The 21,799-nt window shown below is 50.8% G+C and overlaps 1 protein-coding gene across 1 annotated transcript in view; it reads right to left on the bottom strand.

Annotated features, from left to right (window-relative positions):
• dchs1 (dachsous cadherin-related 1) overlaps positions 1–21,799 on the bottom strand; it is an 83,761-nt gene that overhangs the window by 15,141 nt on the left and 46,821 nt on the right. Inside the window, exons 4-15 of the mRNA XM_062974350.1 lie at positions 20,722–20,953; positions 18,186–18,422; positions 15,224–16,240; positions 14,928–15,115; positions 14,461–14,557; positions 14,114–14,271; positions 13,155–13,992; positions 9,548–9,787; positions 9,122–9,247; positions 7,927–8,136; positions 6,878–7,741; positions 6,523–6,636 (exon numbers count right to left, since the gene is read on the bottom strand). Coding sequence (XP_062830420.1) covers positions 6,523–6,636; positions 6,878–7,741; positions 7,927–8,136; positions 9,122–9,247; positions 9,548–9,787; positions 13,155–13,992; positions 14,114–14,271; positions 14,461–14,557; positions 14,928–15,115; positions 15,224–16,240; positions 18,186–18,422; positions 20,722–20,953 — 4,321 coding nt within the window. The remainder of the gene's footprint in view (positions 1–6,522; positions 6,637–6,877; positions 7,742–7,926; positions 8,137–9,121; positions 9,248–9,547; positions 9,788–13,154; positions 13,993–14,113; positions 14,272–14,460; positions 14,558–14,927; positions 15,116–15,223; positions 16,241–18,185; positions 18,423–20,721; positions 20,954–21,799) is intronic.

Below are 21,799 nucleotides of genomic sequence, written 5' to 3'. Positions count from 1 at the left end.
TCTACTTATTACATTTATTATTTTACTCTATTATTATTGCATTTATTATTGTACTCTATTATTGTTGCTACTATTACATTTATTTTACTCTATTATTATTATTATTATTATTATTATTATTATTATTAATACATTTATGATTTCACTCTGATATTATTATTATTATTATTATTATTATTATTATTACATTTATTATTCTACTCTATTTATTATTACATGTATTATTTTCCTGTATTTATTCTTATTATTACATGTATTATTTTACTCTATTATTATTTAAAAGATACATAAGCACATTTACATTTAACCTACTGATGCCTCATTTAATGTAATTTTTTGGTATCTACTTTTATTTCTGAAATTTTCCACCCTCGGCTTATACTTGAGTCAATGATTTCCCAGTTATTTTGTGGTAAAATTAGATGCCTCGGCTTATATTCGAGTCGGCTTATATTCGAGTATATATGGTATTGTGTGTGGGTATGTATGGAAGATGAATGAATGAAACTTAATCTATGATCTATGTTAATTTTATCAATATTTGTATGTATGTATTTTTATCCTTTACAATTTTATCTTGTAAATCGCCTAGAGCATCGTGGATGGAGGGCGATTAATAAGTAATTAAATGATGATGATGAATAATAATAATAATATTGAAGACACCAGTCTATAGATCAAGGCCTGCAAACCATTAACTACCTGCTTTCTGAATTGTAATTAAAACCTGCTAATGAGACCTGAACTAGTTGACCTGCCTGTGATAAGAACTGTGACCATGATAAGAGGAATGTTTACATCACTTAAGGAAATGTTTACGTCTGTTAAGAAGGAAGTCAACACAGAGCTGCTTGTGTTTGCGAACACCAATCAAGAAGAATCAACATCTGGACCAGGAAACTGAAACGGAGCCAGGATATTCCAGGATGGAAGATGTCTATCATTCATTTACAACTTTGGGACAACATCAGGAAAAAATTGCTATATAAGTGACCTTATGACAATCCAGAAATTGTGACAGATAGAAACGCTGTTCACCCGCCATTGGGAAGGAGAGAGATGGTGTCTGTGTCACATCTGCTATGGGAAAGCAGGATTCTGATCACTTTTTGGGCTCGTTTTCTCAAGGGAAGAGGAAGGACTGCGTTTTGGGGATGTTTTTGGTGTCAGAAGTGGGATATTCTGTTCAGTCTGAGCAGGATGTTTTAACCTTTCTTTTAAAAGTATTCACGACAAGAGGAAGGTGATTGGGGCAAAGCCCCTCTGAGCAAGCCTGGCCAATACAGTAGAGCAGGGGTCCTCAAACTTTTAAAGCAGAGGGCCGGTCCACAATCCTTCAGACCAGGGGTCCCCAAACTAAGGCCCGGGGGCCACATGTGGCCCATCGAAGCCATTTATCCGGCCCCCATGGTGGTGACTCCCTCCACCTCCGCACCTTTCCCGCCTCCTCCCACGCCTTCCAAAGCTTTGCTTGTTTATAATGGTATTTTAATTATTATTTAATTAATTATTAAGGGGTGCTTTGTTAGTGCTTTTGGTGCACAAAGGCAGAAGGGGGTTGGAGTAAATAGCACAAGGGATCTCTTCCAACCCACTTTATTATTATTATTATTATTATTATTATTATTATTATTATTATTATTGATACAAAACACAGTATGACACAGCAAACGAGATATATATGCTGGATTTCGTATCACAAAATCACAAGTCGAACACTTCCCAAGTGTTTAGGACTGTGTGATGTATTATTACTATTATTTATTATTATTATTATTAACGTTGAGGCTGGGTGGCCATCTGTCGGGGGTGCTTTGCTTGTGCTTTTGGTGCACAAAGGCAGAAGGGGGTTGGACTAAATGGCCCAAGGGGTCTCTTCCAACCCTCTTTATTATTATTGTTATTATTATTGACACAAAAACACAGTATAACACAGCAAACGAGATATGTATCCTAGATTTCTATCACAAAATCACAAGTCGAACACTTCCCAAGTGTTTAGGGCTGTGTGATTATTATTATTATTATTATTATTATTATTATTATTATTATTATATTATTATTATTATTATCAACATTGAGGCTGGGTGGCCATCTGTCGGGGGTGCTTTGTTTGTGCTTTTGGTGCACAAAGGCAGAAGGGGGTTGGACTAAATGGCCCAAGGTGTCTCTTCCAACCCTTTTAATTATTTTTATGATGATGATGATGATTATTATTATTATTAACATTGAGGCTGTATTTGTCCTTGTTTATTTACTTAAAAATAAGAGATGTGTAGTGTACATAGGAATTTGTTCATAGTTTTTTTAACTATAGTCTGGCCCTCCAATGGGTTGAGGGACCATGAACTGTCCCCCTGTTTAAAAAGTTTGGGGACCCCTGCTTCAGACTGTTGAGGGGCCGAATTATCATTTGGGGAAAAAAAACCGAACAAATTCCTATGCACACTGCACATGTCTTATTTGTAGTGCAAAACAACAACAATAACAATGAAAGAACAATACAATATTTAAAAATGAAAATAATTTTAACCAACATAAACCTATCAGGATTTCAATAGGAAGTGTGGGCTTGCTTCTGGCCAATGAGATAGTCAAGTTAATTAGGATTATTGTTGTTGTTGTTGTGTGTCCTCAAGTCATTTCAGATTTTGGGCGAGCCTAAGTCCAGAATTATTTATTTAAGTCCAAAATCATTTACTAGATTTATTTACTACATTTATATCCCACCCTTCTCACCCCAAAGGGAACTCAGAGCAGCTGTATGTACATACAATATATTATATTATTAGCATAGCACAATATTAGCATTATACTATATTGAACTATACCACTATACTGTAATATTATATGTAATATATAACATATAATTAATATTATTATATGATATTATTGTTAGTATTGTATTGTATAAAATGATAACATTATCAGTATTATATGTATATACAATATATTATATTATTAAAACGGATATAAAAATATTATATTATAAATGAGGGCAAGGGCCAGGTAAATGACCTTGGAGGGCCGCATCCAGCCCCCGGGCCTTAGTTTGGGGACCCCTGCAGTAGAGTCTCACTTATCCAACATAAACGGGCTGGCAGAACGTTGGATAAGCGAATATGTTGGATAATGAGGAGAGATTAAGGAAAAGCCTATTAAACATCAAAATAGGTTATGATTTTACAAATTAATCACCAAAACATCATGTTATACAACAAATTTGGCAGAAAAAGTAGTTCAATACACAGTAATGCTATGTAGTAATTACTGTATTTACGAATTTAGCACCAAAATATCAGGATGTGTTGAAAACATGGACTACAAAAAGGCGTTGGATAATCCAGAACGTTGGATAAGCGAGTGTTGGATAAGTGAGACTCTACTGTAGTTTGATTTAGGGTTTGATGTGGGGCTTGAGGAATCCAAGGCCGGAGTTAAAATTTCTGGAAGAAACATGAACAACCTTATATGCAGATGATACCACTCTGATGGCCGAAAGCGAGGAGGAGCTGAGGAGCCTTATCACTAAGGTGAAAGAAGAAAGTGCAAAAGCCGGGCTGCAGTTAAACGTCAAGAAAACCAAGATCATGGCATAGTTATTGATAACTAGCAAATAGACGGAGAAAACGTGGAGGCAGTGACAGACTTTGTATTTCTATGTGTGAAGATTCCTACAGGCAGGAAATCAGAAGACGTCTACTTCTTGGGAGGAGAGCAATGGCCAACCTGGACAAAAGAGTCAAGAGCAGAGACATCACAGTGGCCACAAAGGTCCGCATAGTCAAAGCCATGGTATTCCCCATAGTGACCTATGGATGCGAGAGCTGGACCATAAGGAAAGCTGAGCGAAGGAAGAGAGAGGCTTTTGAAGGAAAATCCTGAGCGTGCCTTGGACCTTGGCAAGAAGGTCCAACCAGTCCATCCTCCAGGAAATAATGCCCAGTGGCTGCTCACTGGAGGGAAGGATATTGGAGGCAAAGATGAAGTACTTTGGCCACATCATGAGGAGACAGGAAAGCTTGGAGAAGATCATGATGCTGGGGACAATGGAAGGAAAAAAGAAGAGAGGCCGACCAAGGGCGAGATGGATGGACGGGATCCTTGAAGGGACTGGCTTGACCTTGAAGGAACTGGGAGCGGTGACAGCCGACTGGGAGCTCTGGCCTGGACTGGTCCACGAGGTCACCAAGAGTTGGAGACGACTAAACGACTGAGCAGCAGCTAAGTCAAGAATGGCTTGGGGGTAGGCAGCAACGAAAGAGGAGCAGATGGGGGGGGGGGGGGGTGCCGTTCCTTCCCTCGCCACAAGGGGCGCTCCTTCCCAGCCCCTGCCCCACCCCCACCCCAGGAGCCTCGTCCCCTCGGAGAAGATGTTTTTTTTCCCCACTGGACTCACTTGGATTTGGCCAAGTTCACTCTCCCAGTGTCAGCCAGCCAGCACAGACGGTGACAAAATAAACAGCTTTGTTTCTACAACTCAATCACAGTACAAGCCAACAATTCCAAGTCCAAAACGTTGCAGAAGGAGCAGCAGCAAAAGGAAACAACTGGACTTGACAAGCCGGCCAAGATGCAGCGCTTCCCTCTGGGGCCTGGGGCGTTTGGTATGGGGCCCCTGGGGTCACCACCACAGGCCCCTCATGCTCTCTAGTAGACATGTCCAAAAAATCGTTTTGAATCGTATATCGGAATTATTTCGGATTGTTCTCGCTTTTTGATACGCATTCCGAGACATTGTCTCACAGCGCAACCAGCAATGTAATTCGAACCATTGTTGGCCCATTCTCTAATTGTCTCTTAATGTTTCGTTAATTTTTTCCCCCCAAATTTTTAAAATATATTTTTAAAAATATTTTTTAAATTTTTTTTGTTTCTGCAACCTACCTAGAATGGGAGCTTAGCACAGCCTAACATGGCTGCCGCTCCCCGGCCAATCAGAAGCTTCCACGATGGACGCAAAGGTGGGGGCTAGGGTTGATGAGGACAGCTCAAGAAATGAGGGCGGGAGAGCCCTGTAAAAGCCCCCCCCCCAAGGTTCCTTTTTTTTTTTTTGCGATTGCACATGCGCGTCCGCCATTTTAGAAATATTTAGAATCATTACGAATTTTCGGAAATATCCGAAATTTTTGGGTGAAAAAATCGGAAATACTTTCTATATCGAAGCGCCAGCGCCCCCTACTTTAGAAACGAGAATTGAAACATTTTTTTCATCAATCGGACATGCCTACTCTTTAGTTGCCATGGAGGCATTTCCTTCATGTAAAGTAACTCAGGAGGGCCTCAGACATGGTGGGAATGATCTCCTGTCCCTACATCATGATGTTTGGAGGTCACTGAATTCTGTTTATTTTTGCAGGGATGCCACAGGCTTTGGCCTTCAATGCCTCCCACAGATGCCCAGCTGTCTCTGTGGCTCCTGTGGTCATGGGTCACTCGCTTGCTCTTTGGGCTCGGTCCTGTCTAGACAGGCCACTGGGCACCTATGTCTCAACATGGGGTCATTGATGCCTTTCCCGGCATTTTCCTCTGGGACTTGGGGCAGGAATCCCTCCATGCTTGTGTCGTAGTACAGCCTAAGGCTCATTGATAGTTTAGAGAGGATTGTGGGATTTCCTGTGAGATTTCCTGGGGCTCAAAGTGATGAAAATTCAAGCCAAAGACATGGTGTCTCTCTCTGGGAAAATCCTTATTCAGCAAGTGCAAGGCTCCAAGGTCAGGGAGAGGAGCCAGAAACTGCAACATTAGACATGGAGTCAGCCGAAGACCTAAGTGATACAGAAGGTTCCCGGGGGAAAACACAAGGACCTATGAAGGTTGAGAAAAAAATTATTTACAGATTAGAGTAGAAAATAGACAGCGCTGGTCAGAGCGCTGGCGTCAGAAAGCTGAGGAGAGAATTTGTGGGAAAAGAAATGACTTCATGGCTGTCTATTCATTAGTAGGTTGTTTACCTAAGAGTTAGTACAGGCAACATAGCATTTAAGTGAGGAAGCTAGGCCTGTGTTCTCTGGTCCTTGTTTCAAGTCAAACCTCGTTACTGGATTCAAGTATCCTGGAAGTTTTCTATGTTCTCGTTTTGTATTCTTGCTCAAGTTTTTGCTAAGTATATGTTTGCTTGTGGAAGTATGCTGTAGTTGGAACTTTCTGGCTACTCCTAGATTAGATTACTTGGAATTTGCATGAGACATTCAGAATTACTGTTTGGTTATCACCTATTCCTAACCTCTTTTGGGGTTATACATCTTCTTCTCTTATTCTTGCTTTTTCATATATTTTATGTGTTTTTGCAATGAACTGTTTGCTTATACTCTGGACTCTTGTGTGGTGCGGTGGTCGGAGGGGTTCCAGGCCTGGGGTGCAAGAGTTTGTGTGCTGGTGCTTAGTGACCCTTACAAGGTGGACATTCCCAGCAAACCCAGCTTGGAGACAACACCAGAGAGCATGGTGCTGCCTCTCCCCACAGAGGGGCTTGCTGCACCCCAGAGACCCCTCTTTGCTCCCCTGGCCGGGTGCTGGTACCTGAGCTGGGCTGGATGCGGAAGGCGCCCTTCTCGTTCCCACTGACGATGCTGTAGGAGATGCGACCGGAGGAGCCCGTGCTGTGTGCGGCCGGGACGTTGACCACGGTGGTCCCTGCAGAGAAAGAGGGAGGGGGTGAGGACAGAGGGATGGTCAGGCCAGATTAAAGCGGGGAGGGGGGGAGGAATGAAGGATTTTCAGGTCATTTTCTCAGCCTGTAAAACTGCTCAGACCCTACTAAGCTTGGTTTCCCCCCAATGCCTTGCAGCCCCATGTGCCATCTGCAGAGTGGGATGTGCCCAATGAGGACGGTGACTGATGGCCAGGACTCCTGCGCTGCAGCGTGAGCACATACCTGGAGCGGCGTTCTCGGGCAGGGCTACCTCGCTGGTACTCCGAGGGAAGCGCACCCCCCGGGAGCCCTCCCCTTGCAGGTGGATCGTGACCACGCCGGTGGAGGAGCGCGGCGGCTGGCCCAGGTCGCTGGCCAGTATGAACAAGGTGCGCTGCCGCTGGTTGAGGGCGGCCAGGGGCTGCAGCAGCTCAATGGCCCCCGTGTAGGTGTTGATGGAGAAGGCCGGGGCGGGGCTGGCGAAGCGGTACAGGATGGAGGCGTTGGCCCCGGCGTCGAGGTCCTCGGCCCGCAGAGTGGCCACGGCTCGCCTGGATGGCGTGTCGCGGGGCAGCGTCACAGCCAGAGGGCTGAGCGGGAAGGTGGGCGCGTGGTCATTGACGTCCTGGACGGTGATGGAGATGCGTGCCATGGCGCTGCGGGGGGTCAGCGGGGAGGAGTCCACGGCCAGAGCCAGGAAGCTGTAGGTGGCCCTGCGCTCCCGGTCCAGCCGCTGCCTGCTGGTGAGGCGCCCCGTCTGCGGCTCCACCTCGAACATGCCCAGGGACTCGTTCGCCAGGAAGTAGGACACGTGGCCGTTGGAACCCTCGTCCGGGTCGGTGGCCTCCAGCTGCAGCACCAGGGCTCCCACGGGAAGATCCTCAGGCACCTCGGCAGCATAGGTTTCCTGTGCAAAGGCGGGCGGGTTGTCGTTGAGGTCCAGCACCCGCACGTTGACCATCATGCTGGCGCAGCGTGGAGAGGGGCCGTGGTCACAGGCGCGGACTCCCAGTGCGTAACTGGCCGCTCGTTCCCGGTCCAGGCCTCGTGCCACAGACAGCTTGCCCGAGACGGGGTCCAGGACGAAATCTTCCTCGGGGTCTCCAGCTGCAGAAGGAAGGAGGTTCAGGAGAACAAGGAGGGGGTCGTAGCTTGGAGAGGCAACACCGCTGCTCTACCACATGCCCCACGTTGCCTTTGCCCTGGCACTCCCACTCCCCAGTACGTCCCTCAGTCTTCACAGCATGCTTCACAGCCCCCCCCCCCCGCATCCCTCCCTGGGTGTTCCTCACCTGCCAGGTGGTAAGCCAGACGGCCGTTCTCCCCCACATCGTGGTCCGTGGCACGCACAGTGAGCAGCTCCACGTGGTCCTGGTTCTCCGGCACCTCCAAGGAGTACGTCTCACTGGGGAAGGTGGGCGCGTGGTCGTTCTCGTCAGTCACCAGCACACGCACGGTGGCCCTGGACTGGCGCGGGGGGAGCCCCTTGTCCTGAGCATACACTGTCGGGGGAAAGAGGGGAGCAGCTCTGTGGCCAGGGCCGGGGAAGGAGGGCTGGCCAGCACCCCAAGAGATGCAGGTTATGATGTGCAAACGTGTGGGCCATTTCTCCTGACTATGAATCTAGGAAGGAGTGACAGGTCTGCACATGCCCACTTTCCTTGGCTATCCAACACTGCCAATGCAGTAAATAAATACATAACATTAGCACCAAAAGGGTTACGAATCAGTTTTTGGTCAACCTTAGATTTGGTTTGGTTATTTGGGGTGCTGAGTCAGAAAACTGCATTGGACAGACTACATCAGCTCTAGTTTCTGATACAGAACATATGCCTTACAGGAATCGCCATCTGCTCGCCCACAGAAAACCATATTTAATCAACTAGAGCTGATAGGGTCTATCCAATGCAATGTTCTGAATCAGCCCCCCAAATAACCCCAGGATCAGGCCTAAAAATGAAGACACCAAGGTGCCCCCGCTTCCAGGCACTACATAGAAAGGCAGGAGGAAGGAGGAGAAGCAGCAGTCAGGAGGCTCATTGTTGCATCTTTCATGGGTGATCAGCCTCTCCCGACATCCCCGTTGCCTCGGCATTATAAGAAGGTTTCGCGAGACTAGTTGCTCTTATTGCAACGGTGTAGTAACAGTGAGGCTGCGAACTATATTTTAGTTCTTGAGGACCACTGGTGGTCCGCGGACCACACGTTGGGAACTACTGCTCTACAGGAAGGAAAATGCCAGGAACATAACCCAAGAAGATACCCACCCACCCTCCACCCCTCAAAAAAGAAGGTGCCCTGGAAGAACTTTGGAGCACCAGCTGATTGTCACAGGCAATGTCTAAGCTGACGCTGGGATGCACCTGGAGTAGTGCTGGGCCTCCATAGCCACCTGTCCTGGGCCCAGCAGAAGAGAACCTGTTCCTAGAAGGGGCCCTGCAGAGCCCGCTCCCCCACCCATCCTCCGCCCATGCCCTGACTGCCTACCGGTCAGCAGGTGCTCTGCCCGTTCCTCGTGGTCCAGAGAGCGGAGGGTGCTGATCAGGCCTGTTTGGGGGTCGATGGAGAAGTCCGCCCCAGAGATCCCCCCATACAACACCTCCCCATTGGTTCCTGTGGAGAAATCCTGAGTGAGGAAGACCAACCTGTACCCTTGTGGACACAATTCCCGCACCTGAACCATCATCGTCCAGATGCAAGGGAACCCCCCCCCACCACCACCTCCACCAGTGTTCTTGGGGGGCTTTGGGACCAGGATTGGGGTCGGGAGGGGGGACGGGGAGAACAGAGGGGCCAGGAAAGAGGGCTGGAAGGAGCAGGTGGAGGTCAAGGGCCACAGAACCTTTGGCAACCGTTTCATCCCCAAAGGGGCCACCAAGGACAGGTGACTGATGTGCCGGGCCCCTTCCTCACCCAGGTCGCGATCCGTGGCGTGCAGCTGCAGGACAGGGACCCCCGAGGGCCGGTTCTCGGCCACCCGGGCCTCGTAGCTGTTCCGCTCAAAGGCCGGCGCCTCGTCGTTCACGTCCAGCACATGCACCGAGAGCAGCTGCGTGGCCGAGCGCCGAGGGGATCCGTGGTCCGTGGCCACCACCGTCAGGTTGTGCCGGGACACCTCCTCCCGGTCCAGCGGCCGCACAATGGACAGCACCCCTGGGAGGAGCAGAGGGAGCGGTCAGAGCGTGGCGTGGGGCCAGGAGGGACCCTACCCTTTGCTTCCCTTCCTTCCTTCCTTCCTTCCTTCCTTCCTTCCTTCCTTCCTTCCTTCCTTCCTTCCTTCCTTCCTTCCTTCCCTCCCTCCTTCCTTCCTTCTTTCCTTCCTTCCTTCCTTCCTTCCTTCCTTCCTTCTTTCCTTCCTTCCTTCCTTCCTTCTCAGACCAAGGCCTCGGCCGGGCATCTGACCGGACGTGACCTTCGTGGGTTGGAGCCCAGCACTGCCTCCGGATGGTTCCTTCCTGTTTCTCCCCAGGGTTAGTTATTCTTGCAAAAGGCCGTGTTGGTTTTGGCCGGACCGTGATCCGGGTGCGAGGTTTATTTTTATCTGGAAGGCTTCTGTTAGGAGAAGCCCCAGTGAGTCCTTCCGCTTCAAACACGAGCGGGAAGAAGCAAGTCTTTGGCTGTTTGTATTCCGTCAGCCCACTTCGGCTGGGATTGAATGTATGCTTTTACGCTGTTTTATTGTACTTATATTTTCTTGTATTTATACGAGTATTTATACTGTTCCACTGTGCTTATATCCTAACGGTTTACATTGATACGTTATATTTACTGTGTCGTCAAAGGCTTTCGTGGCCAGAATCACAGGGTTACTGTGAGTTTTCCGGGCTGTCTGGCTATGTTCCAGAAGCATTCTCTCCTGACATTTTGCCCACATCTATGGCAGGCTGAGAGGAGACATGATGAAGGCCATGTACAAATATGTGAGGGGAAGTCATAGGGAGGAGGGAGGGAGCTTGTTTTCTGCTGCCCTGGAGACTAGGACGCAAGGGAACAATGGCTTCAAACTACAGGAAAGGAGATTCCACCTGAACATCAGGAAGAACTTCCTCCCTGTGAGAAGGGCTGTTCACCAGTGGAACTCTCTCCCCCGGACTGTGGTGGAGGCTCCTTCCTTCTTTGGAGGCTTTTAAGCAGAGGCTGGATGGCCATCTGTCGGGGGTGCTTTGAATGTGATTTCCTGCTTCTTGGCAGAATGGGGTTGGACTAGAAGGCCCATGAGGTCTCTTCCAACTCTACGATTCTATGATTCTAGGCATCCTCAGAGGTTGTGAGGTCTGTTGGAAAAAACTAGGCAAGTGGTGTTTATCTATCTGTGGAAAGTCCAGGGTGGGGGAAGTAACTCTTGTCTGTTGGAGGCCAGTGTGAATGTTTTAATTAATTAATCACCTTGATTAGCATTAATGGCCTTGCCTGATTCATGTCCTGGCTTCTCCCTGCCTGGGGGAATTTATTGTTGTACATGTGATGTGGCTTTGAATTTGCCATAGACTGTTAAGCTGCCCTGAGTTCCCCTCGGGGTGAGAAGGATGGGGTATAAATATAGAATTATTATTATTATTATTATTATTAGCCAGCCAAGGCCACTTTGGCCCCTTGACTCTAGGAGACCCGTGAGTGGAGGGCTACATGACAGAGTGGGATGTGGCTGCCGAAGGGGGCTTGGGAGTGCCCCCTGGAAGGGGGCTGCTTAAGGGACCTCCAAAGAGAAGGAATGCCCTCCAAGAGGGGGTCTGGGTCCCCCCAGAAGCAGCAAGAACAGCGGCAGCTGAGCCTTGTGGCCCAGGTCCTTCTGTGTGGCAGCCAAAGGCTTGGTTGCCTTGAGGCCAGGTGGGGCTGGGGGCAGGGGATGCACCTTCTGGTTCCACACGTTGTCCCCCCCTCCCACCCACCCCCACTGCCTTTGCCCTGAGGGAAGGTGATGGCGGGAGAGTGGCCAGCAGGACGTCCCCTTGGACTGGGGAAGGGAAACACAAAGAGGCAGGTCTGCCCCAAAAGGACCAGGAAGGGCTGGCCTGGGGAAACACATGGGGGGGGGTGGCAGAGGGGGTCTGGGACAAGGTTGTTGGAGCCCACAGCAGTGAGGGTCTGGCAAGGGAAGACGGCAGACCCCATTAATGACTTAGATGGAGGGTGAGAAGACATGACCATCAAGTTCACAGACGGGACCAAACTGGGAGGGAGAGCCAACACTCCAGGAGACAGACAGGAGCAGAATCCAAAACCATCATCACAGATGAGAGAGATGATGGGCCAGAACTCACACCAGGAACCTCAACAGGGACAAAGGCAAGAGACCCCACTTGGGCAGAAGAAAGGAAAGGCAAAGAGACAGAACGGGGGACGATGTTGGCTCAACAGCAGGAGGTGGGACAAAGATATTGGAGTCTTCGTGGGGAGGAAGGGGAACATGAGCCAGGAGTGTGATCCAGCGGCAAAAAAATCCAATGTGATTTTGTCCTACTGTACATCAAGAGGAACCTAGTGCCTAGACCCAGGGATGGAAGTCCTGCTCCCCCTCTCTTCTCTTCTGCCTTGGTCAGACCACTGTGTCCCATTCTGGTCAATTGAAGGGAGATGTTGACTCTTAAGCTGGAAGGTATTCAGAGGAGGGCGACTAAAATGATCAAGGGTCTGGAGAACAAGCCCTATGAGGAGCGGCTTAAACAGCTGGGCATGTTTAGCCTGCAGAAGAGAAGGCTGAGAGGAGACATGATAGCCATGTACAAATATGTGAGGGGAAGTCATAGGGAGGAGGGAGCAAGCTTATTTTCTGCTGCCCTGCAGACTAGGACGCAAGGGAACAACGGCTTCAAACTACAGGAAAGGAAGGAGATTCCACCTGAACATCAGGAAGAACTTCCTCGCTGTGAGAAGGGCTGTTCAGCAGTGGAACTCTCTCCGTGCCCTGTGTGGATTGTGGTGGAGGCTCCTTCCTTCTTGGGAGGCTTCTAAGCAGAGGCTGGGTGGCCATCTGTTGGGTATGCTTTGAATGTGATTTTCCCATTTCTTGGCAGAATGGGGTTGGACTGGGTGGCCCGTGAGGCCTCTTCCAAATCTAGGATTCTATGATGCTACCAAATGAGATGCCAAATGAACGAATGGACATGTCAACATTCACTCTGAATCTTGTTTACAAGGAAAAATAACACAACTTGCAAGAGAATTGATATGACCTCCCCCTCCCAACATGGTGATGATGATAAGGATGACAGTGTTTGTTTACACCCCATTTATTCTCTCCACAAGAAGACTCCAAGTGGCTGACGCTAAAAACATTTCAATTCAAACAAAAAACATAACAAAAGTGCCACAGCAAAACCCATAGCAGCAAAACCCATAGGTCTTCCCAGGGCCCAGGAGGAGAAAGGCAGGCTCACCTGACGGGCAACAACAATGGGGGGGGGGGGTTGCCAAGTGTGGCCCCTCAGAGACACTTCTTGCCCTCTGCCCCCCTCCCTGTGGCACAAGGTGGCCATCTCCCCCCTCCCCCCTCCCCCCAATTCCTGGCCCCACTGCTCACCTGTCCCAGGGTTGAGGTGGAAGCGGCCCTTGGCGTTCCCGGCACGCAGGGCGTAGCTGACCCGGCCGTTCTCGCCCAAGTCCCGGTCCCTGGCCACCACCTGCAGCACCAGGAAGCCAGTTGGCTGGTCTTCAGGGACGTCGGCCTTTGCGGGGGAGAGGAACTCGGGCGCGTTGTCGTTCTCGTCCGTGACGAAGACGTGCGCCGTCACGGCTGCCGAGCGGCGCTGGCTGGCGTTGAGGGCCTGGTCCGTGGCCTGGACCACCAGCAGGAAGGCGGCCTGGGTCTCCCGGTCCAGCGGGCCCTGCAGGCTCAGCTCCCCGCTGCGAGGGTCCAGCTGGAAGGGCGGGAGGGCGGCCTCCTGGCGCAAGAGGCTGTAGCGCAGCTGGCTGTTGGGGCCCGGACCGTCCTTGTCCAGCGCCTGGAACGTGAAGAGGGAGAAGCCGGGGGCCGCGCTCTCGGACACTACCACTGTGACGGGGTCCTGCGGCCAGGCGGGCGCGTGGTCGTTGCGGTCCTGGACGTGGATCTCGACCAGCACCAGGCGCTGGCTCGGGTAGCCCTGTGCGGCGTCCTCCACGCTCACTTGCAGGGTGTGCCTCGTGCCGGCCTCGTAGTCCAGCTCCTGCGTCACATAGATCTCCCCCGTCTCTGCGTCCACAGTGAAGACCCCGGCCCCATGGCTGCTCCCCACCAGCATGTAAGTGGCTGGCCCACGGGGAACCGGTTCTGCCGTGGCTACGGAGCCAATGATGGAGCCGGGCGGGAGCCCCTCGGTGGGCTGCAGGGTCAGCACCACGGAGTCCGGCCGAGGAAGCCCACGTCCTGAGGAGACCACCTGCAGAGAAGGGCAGTTGGGAGAAAGGCCATCAAGGGTCCAAGTGGGGCCAGGGTTTGGGGAGGGGGATCGTCTAGAGGCATGTAAGTGCCAGGCTTGGCCAGCAGCCCCTCCCAGGTACCTGGATGCGCACGACCGCCGTTGCGCTGCGAGAGTTCATGCCCCGGTCGCTTGCGGTCACCGTGAAAATGTATTCCCCTCGGTCAGCCTGACGGAGCTTGGTGGCTGTGCGTAGCTCCCCGGTGGCCGCATGGAGGAAGAAGCGCTCGGCCCAGGTACCTGCAGGTGAGGAAGGCAGGTGGTTGTTGGAGGCCTGTGGGGGTTGGGTCCCCTACGCCCCTACCCACCCCCAGCAGCCTATGAACCGGACCATCCAGAGATGCCTCAGGAACCAACTGACTGCATTCCCAGCCACATGCCCAAGGACTGTGCAGAACCCCCAAATGCATTGTTCCGTGGGGCCGTTACCTGCCAAGGAGTAGGAGATGGTTCCGTTCTCGCCCTCGTCAGGGTCCTTCGCCTGCAAGGAGGCTACCAGTAGCCCTGCTGGCTTCTCCTCTGGGACCTGGCACAGACACAGTAGGAGAAATGGGGGCTGGGAATAGGCATCAACTTGTGACCCAGAGAAGGGCAGGGGATGCTCAAACTCAGTGCCCTCCACCCTCTGGCAGAGCCTCTCAAAGTGGAAACCATCCTGATGGTGCAAGTGCCGGTGGCGCTGCTTGGGGAGACCTCTGAGCATAAAGATAGCGGGATGGGTACCATCCTTTCTCTCTGGGGCATGCTGGCCTCTGTGCCTGCTCCTCAAGGACCAACACAGCCCTGTGCCCAAGAAGCTGGGCACAATCTGCAGCAGTTTTGCCTTCCTTTCTCTCAGTGGCTGGGCAGGGCCCTCCACCCCCGTATCTCCCTGTGCACAGTCCTCATCCCCTTACCTGCACCAGAAGCTCCCGCCCCTCGGCCACATGCAGGAAGCTTGGCGTGTTGTCATTCTCATCCAGCACGGTAATGTAGATGGTGCCCGTGGCGCTACGTGGCGGCGTCCCCCCGTCCTGCACCAGGACCTGCAGCTGGTAGCTGGCTTGCTGTTCCCGGTCCAAGCTCTTCCCGATGCTGAGCTCTCCTGCGGGGTGGGCGCCCAGATCAGCCCCTGCCCAGAGCCCTCGCTCTCCCTTGGCATCCCTCCCTTTCATGCTAAGGACCCCTCCCTGCCCCCCACTTCCCCCCTCACCGGTCTGCGTGTGGATCAGGAAGCTGCCCTCCGGGAGCGGCATCAGGCGGAAGGTGAGGCGGCTGTTCTGCCCGGCGTCCCTGTCACTGGCCGCCACTCGGCCCATGCTGCTGCCGGCCGGCCGGTTCTCAGCCACGGTGAAGAAGTAGCGCTCCTCGCTGAGCCGGGGGCTGTTGTCGTTCTCGTCGGTGACGGTGACGCGCACTGTGCTGCTGCCCGTCTGGCGCCCCTCGCCCTCGCCCACCACAGCCAGCACCATCAGCACGTACAGCTCCTGCACCTCCCGGTCGAGGGCGCTGCGCACGTGCAGCCAGCCCGTGTCCGGCGCGATGCCAAAGCTGGAGGCGTCCCCGTCGGCACGTAAGTGATAGGTGAGTGGGGGGCCCGACTCCTGCGCCAGCGCACGAACCTGCAGGAAGTGAGTGCCCACCGGCACCCCTTCCCGCACCTCCACCCGGTAAGTGAGCGTGTCGAAGACGGGGCCGTGGTCATCCTCCGCCCGGACGTGGACGAGGAGGGTGAAGGTGGAGCTGAGCCGGGGGATGCCTCCATCTTGGGCCAGGATGAGCAGCTTGTGGGGCGATCCGGCCTCCCTCGCCAAGGGCCCCGCCAGCCTCACCTTCCCCGAGGAACGCTCCACCGCGAAGGCGGACGCTGCTCCCACCCCATTGGGCACCAGCTCGAAGTGGACGTGACCGTTGGGGCCGCTGTCCCTGTCCTCCGCCTGCACCGTGTAGACCACCGTCCCCAGGGCGGCCCCCAGAGGAAGCAGCACCGAGTCGGAAGGTGCGGGGAAGGCGGGCGCGTTGTCGTTGACATCCGAAATGCTGATCTGCACCCGGGCACTGCTGTATGCCGGAGGGGAGCCACTGCGAGCCTGGACGTCCAGGGTCAGGACCGGCTGCGCCTCGTGGTCCAGGGCACGGCTTGTGTGGAGCTCCCCGGAGCGTGGGTCGATGGAGAAGAAGCCTTGCGGGTCTCCCGAGGAGATGGAGTAGAAGACGCCTCCTGCGTGGCCTGGACGGGAGAGAGAGCAGGGATGGGGGGGGGGGGGTGAACCCCGGCCATAGTTTGTAAAGGTTCCCATTCCCGTCTCCCCCCATCCAGCCCAGGGCGGACCCTCATCCCTCCCTTCCCTTGCTGTTGGTCGTTAAGAGGCTGAGGGCTGGAGAAGGACGCTAATTAGACGAGGCAGCTTCCGCCCTCCGATGTGTCAATGTGAGATTTGTGTAATGAGAGTGTTGTAAATGTAATTTGTGCCATGCTTGTATTGCAGTCAGACTGCATCATCCAGAGTGTGTAATAGTGTGTAAAGAGTTAATCACTAATGGGCTATGATGACCTTGGTGTGTGGCTGGAACTAAGGAGGATCCAGACACAAGAGTATGTGCATATCTATGTGCCCAGGGCTGTGGCGCAGACAGGAGAGCAAACCAGTTGCAATTAACTGCAATGAATCACTGACCAGGAGGTCATAAGTTCGAGGCCCGCTCGGAGCTATGTTTGTCTTGTCTTTGTTGTATGTTAAAAGGCATTGAATGTTTGCGTAATATGTGTAATGTGATCCGCCCTGAGTCCCCTTCGGGGTGAGAAAGAAGGGCGGAATATAAATACTGTAAATAAATAAATAATATCTATTGCATCAGTTCAGTCTGTCTTGAGTTTGAGTTGAGCTTGAGATCTGTTGGAGAACAGATCAGTCCTGTGTTTGTTTGTCGTCTGCAAGAGTCTGTTTGTGCTGTTTGCTGCTCCATTCAGTAAAGCTTTGTATATTGCTTTTACTGACGTCTCGAAGTGTCGCTTCATTCTGCACTCCATTGCTTTTCCTACTACTACCGCTGCGCTGCAATACTCTGACACGATGTCCCTGCAGTGGGAGAGACCCCGTCTGGTGGGGCAGCCCCTACACACACAGGCTTTCCGGGACTTTCGGCTTATGGGAGACGTACGGTGTCTGCCAGGCAGGCCTTCCATAGTCCACTTTGGGCATTCAGATTCCCAGAACAACTGCATTTGTCGAGTGCTGCACTTTCTCCTTTTCCTGCACTATACGCCACTTGAGAGAACTTTAATTTGCAGATGAATCAATATGCATTCCCCAAATACTGCTATCAAGTAAAATGCCTTTGGGAGAGGAGTAAAATGGCTCAGCTCTGCCAGATGGTTGTTTCTGCTCCGCGTCAAGGTCTTTGGCTTCAGACTGCTAATCTGCCTCCCTCCCTCTCTTCCTTCCTTCCTTCCTTAAACAACAACAACAACAACAACAAAGGAAGTGCCCTGAGCTGTGCCGGAAAGGCAGCTTCCACCCTGGACCGAAATCCAAGGAAGAGCATCCTGCCTTTCTCAGTCCACCCCCTCCCCCTTCCTGGCTGGTCTGTGTGGCTCAAGGGCAAGACTGACCACTACTCTGGCTTTGGACACAAACAGAAGGAGGAGACATGGGTAGGGTAGAGGGGGGTCCCCATGGGCCGGGCTGTGGCGCAGCTGGCTAGTAACCAGCTGCTATAAATCACTACTGACCGAGAGGTCATGAGTTCGAAGCCCGGGTCAGGTTAAGCCTCCGACCATTAAAAAAAATAATAGCCCCGGCTTGCTGTTGACCTATGCAGCCCCAGACAGTTGCATCTGTCAAGTAGGGAAAATTTAGGTACGCTTTATGCGAGAGGCTAACTTAACTAATTTACAACACCATAAAACTGCCAGCAAAAAACGAGGAAAAGAATGAGGAAGAACAGCCACCAGTGGACGGTGAAGCAACTGCTCCCCCTGTGGCCGGAATCGTGAAGCTGGAAAGATGTTAAAATGCCTCTGTGTCTGTCTCTACTGTATGTTGTTTGTCTGTTGGCATTGAATGTTTGCCAGATATGTGTTCATTGTAATCCGCCCTGAGTCCCCTTCGGGGTGAGAAAGAAGGGCGGGATATAAATACTGCAAATAAATAATAAATAACTAATGGTCCTACCTGAGGGGCTGTGGGCGTAAACGCCCCCGATGCTGCTGCCCGGCCGGGTGTCCTCGGGGACGGAGAAGTAGTACTGGGCGCGCTCAAAGCTGGGGGCGGAGACGGTCCCGGCCACGATGCTGATGTTGGCCTGGGCATTGGGCTGGGCGGCCAGGCCCCCTCCGTCCCGCGCCCCGATCTCCAGCTGCACCAGCGTATTGGCCTTGCCGGCCAGGCTCCGCAGGAGGGAAATGGCCCCTGAAAAGAGAATAACGACTAAAGAGAAACTGGGAAGGAGAGAGGAAGCCATGCTTTCATAGAAACCTTCCAAGCCTTTCACTACTTGTTTGTTAATGTATATACAGGGCCTTCTCAGTGGTGGCTCCTCGGCTGTGAAACGCCCTCCCCAGTAACATCTGGCCGGACCCAACTCTTCTGGGCTTCAGGAAGAACGATAAAACATGGCTTTGTGCACAAGCATTTAATGAATAAGTACTGTATTCACATGGTCTGGACTTAGGTTTATGTGCAATGGTTCCTTGGAAGAATGGTACAGTAGAGTCAATATATATATATATCTACTAGCTATGCCCGGCCACGCGTTGCTGTGCCGTTGTCTGGTGATATTGGTGAGAACTTGTTGAGGTAGTGGTGGTATTGAAGGTCTGTTGTATGGTTGTCTTTATGTTTAGTATGCATTTGGTTTTTTGTGTCCTGTGAAGGTGGTGAGGGTAGAGGGGGGTCTATGTCCCTGTGTAGTATTGTATAGTATTTATACGTTGTCCATGTGTTGTGAATGCTTGGATTGTGTCCTGCTGCATAGTAGAAAGGGTTGGGCTGGATGGCCCTGAGGGGTCTCTCCAAACTCTTGTGCCTGTCCCCTGGGCTGAGTAGGTTGCTAGGAGACCAAGTGGGCGGAACTTAGCCTTGTAACTGGCAGCAATTGGATAAAAACAATTATTCCTCTCCCTCTAATTAGGACTTTATTTTTCTTTTCTTTTTGTTGTATCAACCTAGAGGCGTGGATGATGGGTTGTGTTGTCAAATTTCGAGGTTGGGGGGCCTGTAGTTTTGTTGTTTTGTCCGCTGCCCTGATGCCATCACTCTTTTATATAGATAGATAGATTGAAAACATTGACTACAAAAATGCATTGGATAATCCAGAACGTTGGATAAGCGAGTGTTGGATAAGTGAGACTCTACTGTAATAACTACAGTAAAGTCTCACTTATCCAACATAAACGGGCCGGCAGAATGTTGGATAAGTGAATATGTTGGATAATAAGGAGGGATTAAGAAAAAGCTATTAAACATCAAGTTAGGTTATGAGTTTACAAATTAAGCACCAAAACATCATGTTAGACAACAAATTTGACAGAAAAAGTAGTTCAATACACAGTAATGCTATGTAGTAATTATGTATTTACGAATTTAGCACCAAAATATCACGGTGTATTGAAAACATTGACTACAAAAATGCGTTGGATAATCCAGAACGTTGGATAAGTGAATGTTGGATAAGTGAGACTCTACTGTATATGTTTTATGCTTGATTATTGTATTTTATGGATTATTGTAAATGATTTTAGATGTGTTGCTGTTTTTATTGATTGTTTGGCATTGAATTTTGCCAGTTGTTGTAAGCTGCCCTGAGTCTCCTAAAGTGAGAAGGGCGGGGTAGAAATGTTGTAACTAAATAAATAAATATTTGCTAACCTGTATTGTATGTATTGTATGTATACGCTGATTTTCCAGTTTGACTGTACCTCTTTGGTGTGAGAGGGGTTATAGACATGTGATTGTACTGAGCATGTTCAGGCTCAAGACTCCATTTTGTGTTCAGTTGCTGTCTGGACTTCAATATTATAAGTTTGCTTTACACCTCAGTGGAGGTGGATGCATGTATGCTTATGGACTTCAATGGATACAGTAAGACTTTGGACTTTCACAAGATATATATTTAAAGACTTAAGGACTATGGACTATTGATTAAGAATGATACCCTGTATACTCAACACAAAGACTGAACTTTAATAAGAAATATGCCTGTGTGGTGAATTAATACAAGATGTTTGTGAGTAAAGAAGATATTTTGTTGGGTTTTTTTTTAATCTCTGAGTGCATATTTTAAACCCAGAGGTTTCAAGGGAGTGTATATCTTTTGGGCAACTGCAACTTCAAAGAAACAACCATCCTCTGCTAACCAAATATATATTTTGTAGTGGCATGTCTTTGTCCTTGGCAGTTTAAAGACATGGTTCTTCAGTCTAACAGCCGAGTAACCTGTGTGCCAATACATGAATGCTTATGAATATCACTTTGTTCAAAAGGTTGACTTCTAACAAGGTGATGCTTTTCTTGACTAGGGGTTTTCAAAAGGTGGTCTCCAGATGTTCATGGAGGTTCACATTTGCCAAACGGGTGTGACATCATTTTCCCTGTTCAATAAGGTTGCCATTTATTTCCAAAGGGATGTGTGCCCAGAGAGTGGGTGCAGCTATGGACAGAGCTGCTCCTCCTCCACCCGCTTCCCGCCCCACGGCCCCTCCCTCCTCACCAGTGTCGGGGTTCATGATGAAGAGGGGCGGCGTGTTGCCGGCAGCCAGGTGGTAGGTGACCCTCCCGTGGAGCCCCTCGTCCTTGTCGTGGGCCGTGACGCGCAGGACGGCGGACCCCGGCTGGCTCTGGGTGCTGATGCTGGTGGCGTACTCCAGCGGGTAGAAGGCGGGCGCGTTGTCGTTGACGTCCTCCAGGAACACCCGGACGTAGGCCATGGAGCTCAGGCCGCCCTGGACACGGGAGGGTGAGAGGGATGAGGGGCCAGGCAAGACCTCTGCTACCAGTGGGGAACTGGGAAGGAAGGTGGTGGAGGCCAAAGCCAGGGCTCCTTGACGGATGAGTCCGTGAGGCAGAAAGAGATACATCTCCACCATGTCCTCAGGGTCAGGGCGCGTCCAGGGACCCCCTTCCCCTGCCCCCCTGGGTGGGCTTCATGAGTGGGCTTCATGCTGTTGGAAAAATGTCATCCTGCGCTGCTTAAGTCTCCATGGTTAGATAGGAAGCCTAGAAAGGAGTTAGGGACACCTTCCCCAGTTCCATGCGTGCTTTGATTAGGCTTCACTATTGTTTCCTCCCTCATGTCCTGTTTAGGTCATCCCACCCCTTTGATGCTTTAGAAATGTGATCTCTCCTAGGGCTTTGACGTAACTTCCCCAGTTGGGTTTTTGGAATGTTTATGGCCCTAGAGAAGGAGCGACCCAAGAGGCTTGGTCGCCATTCCTGCTTCCTGCTTTGTTCCAGACAGAGGACGCACTCTGTCCGCTCCTATTTCTCAAGATGTAGCTATCTATACCTTTGTTATTTTGATCCGTCTATGTGTATTAGAACAGGATAGATTAGCTAGTTAGCTCCAAACCTTTTCTACCCATCAATGGATTTCTTTTTACCTCAATAAATGCTTTTAAACTTTAAAGCTAACTTTGTGTTCCTTTGCCTTCCTGAAGACAAAGAGGCCTTCCAAAACTCACACCCCTTAAGTCTCACTGCTGCATTTTACTCTGCTATTTTAATGGGAATTTACCTCATAAAGAGGGTGATTAGAGCTTAGCGGCTTGTCAATTCCAACACATGCATTC

Source organism: Anolis carolinensis, chromosome 3 (assembly GCF_035594765.1).
Source record: "Anolis carolinensis isolate JA03-04 chromosome 3, rAnoCar3.1.pri, whole genome shotgun sequence".
In the NCBI taxonomy this organism is placed as follows: Eukaryota; Metazoa; Chordata; class Lepidosauria; order Squamata; family Dactyloidae; genus Anolis; species Anolis carolinensis.
This window is presented reverse-complemented; position numbering and strand designations above follow the sequence as displayed.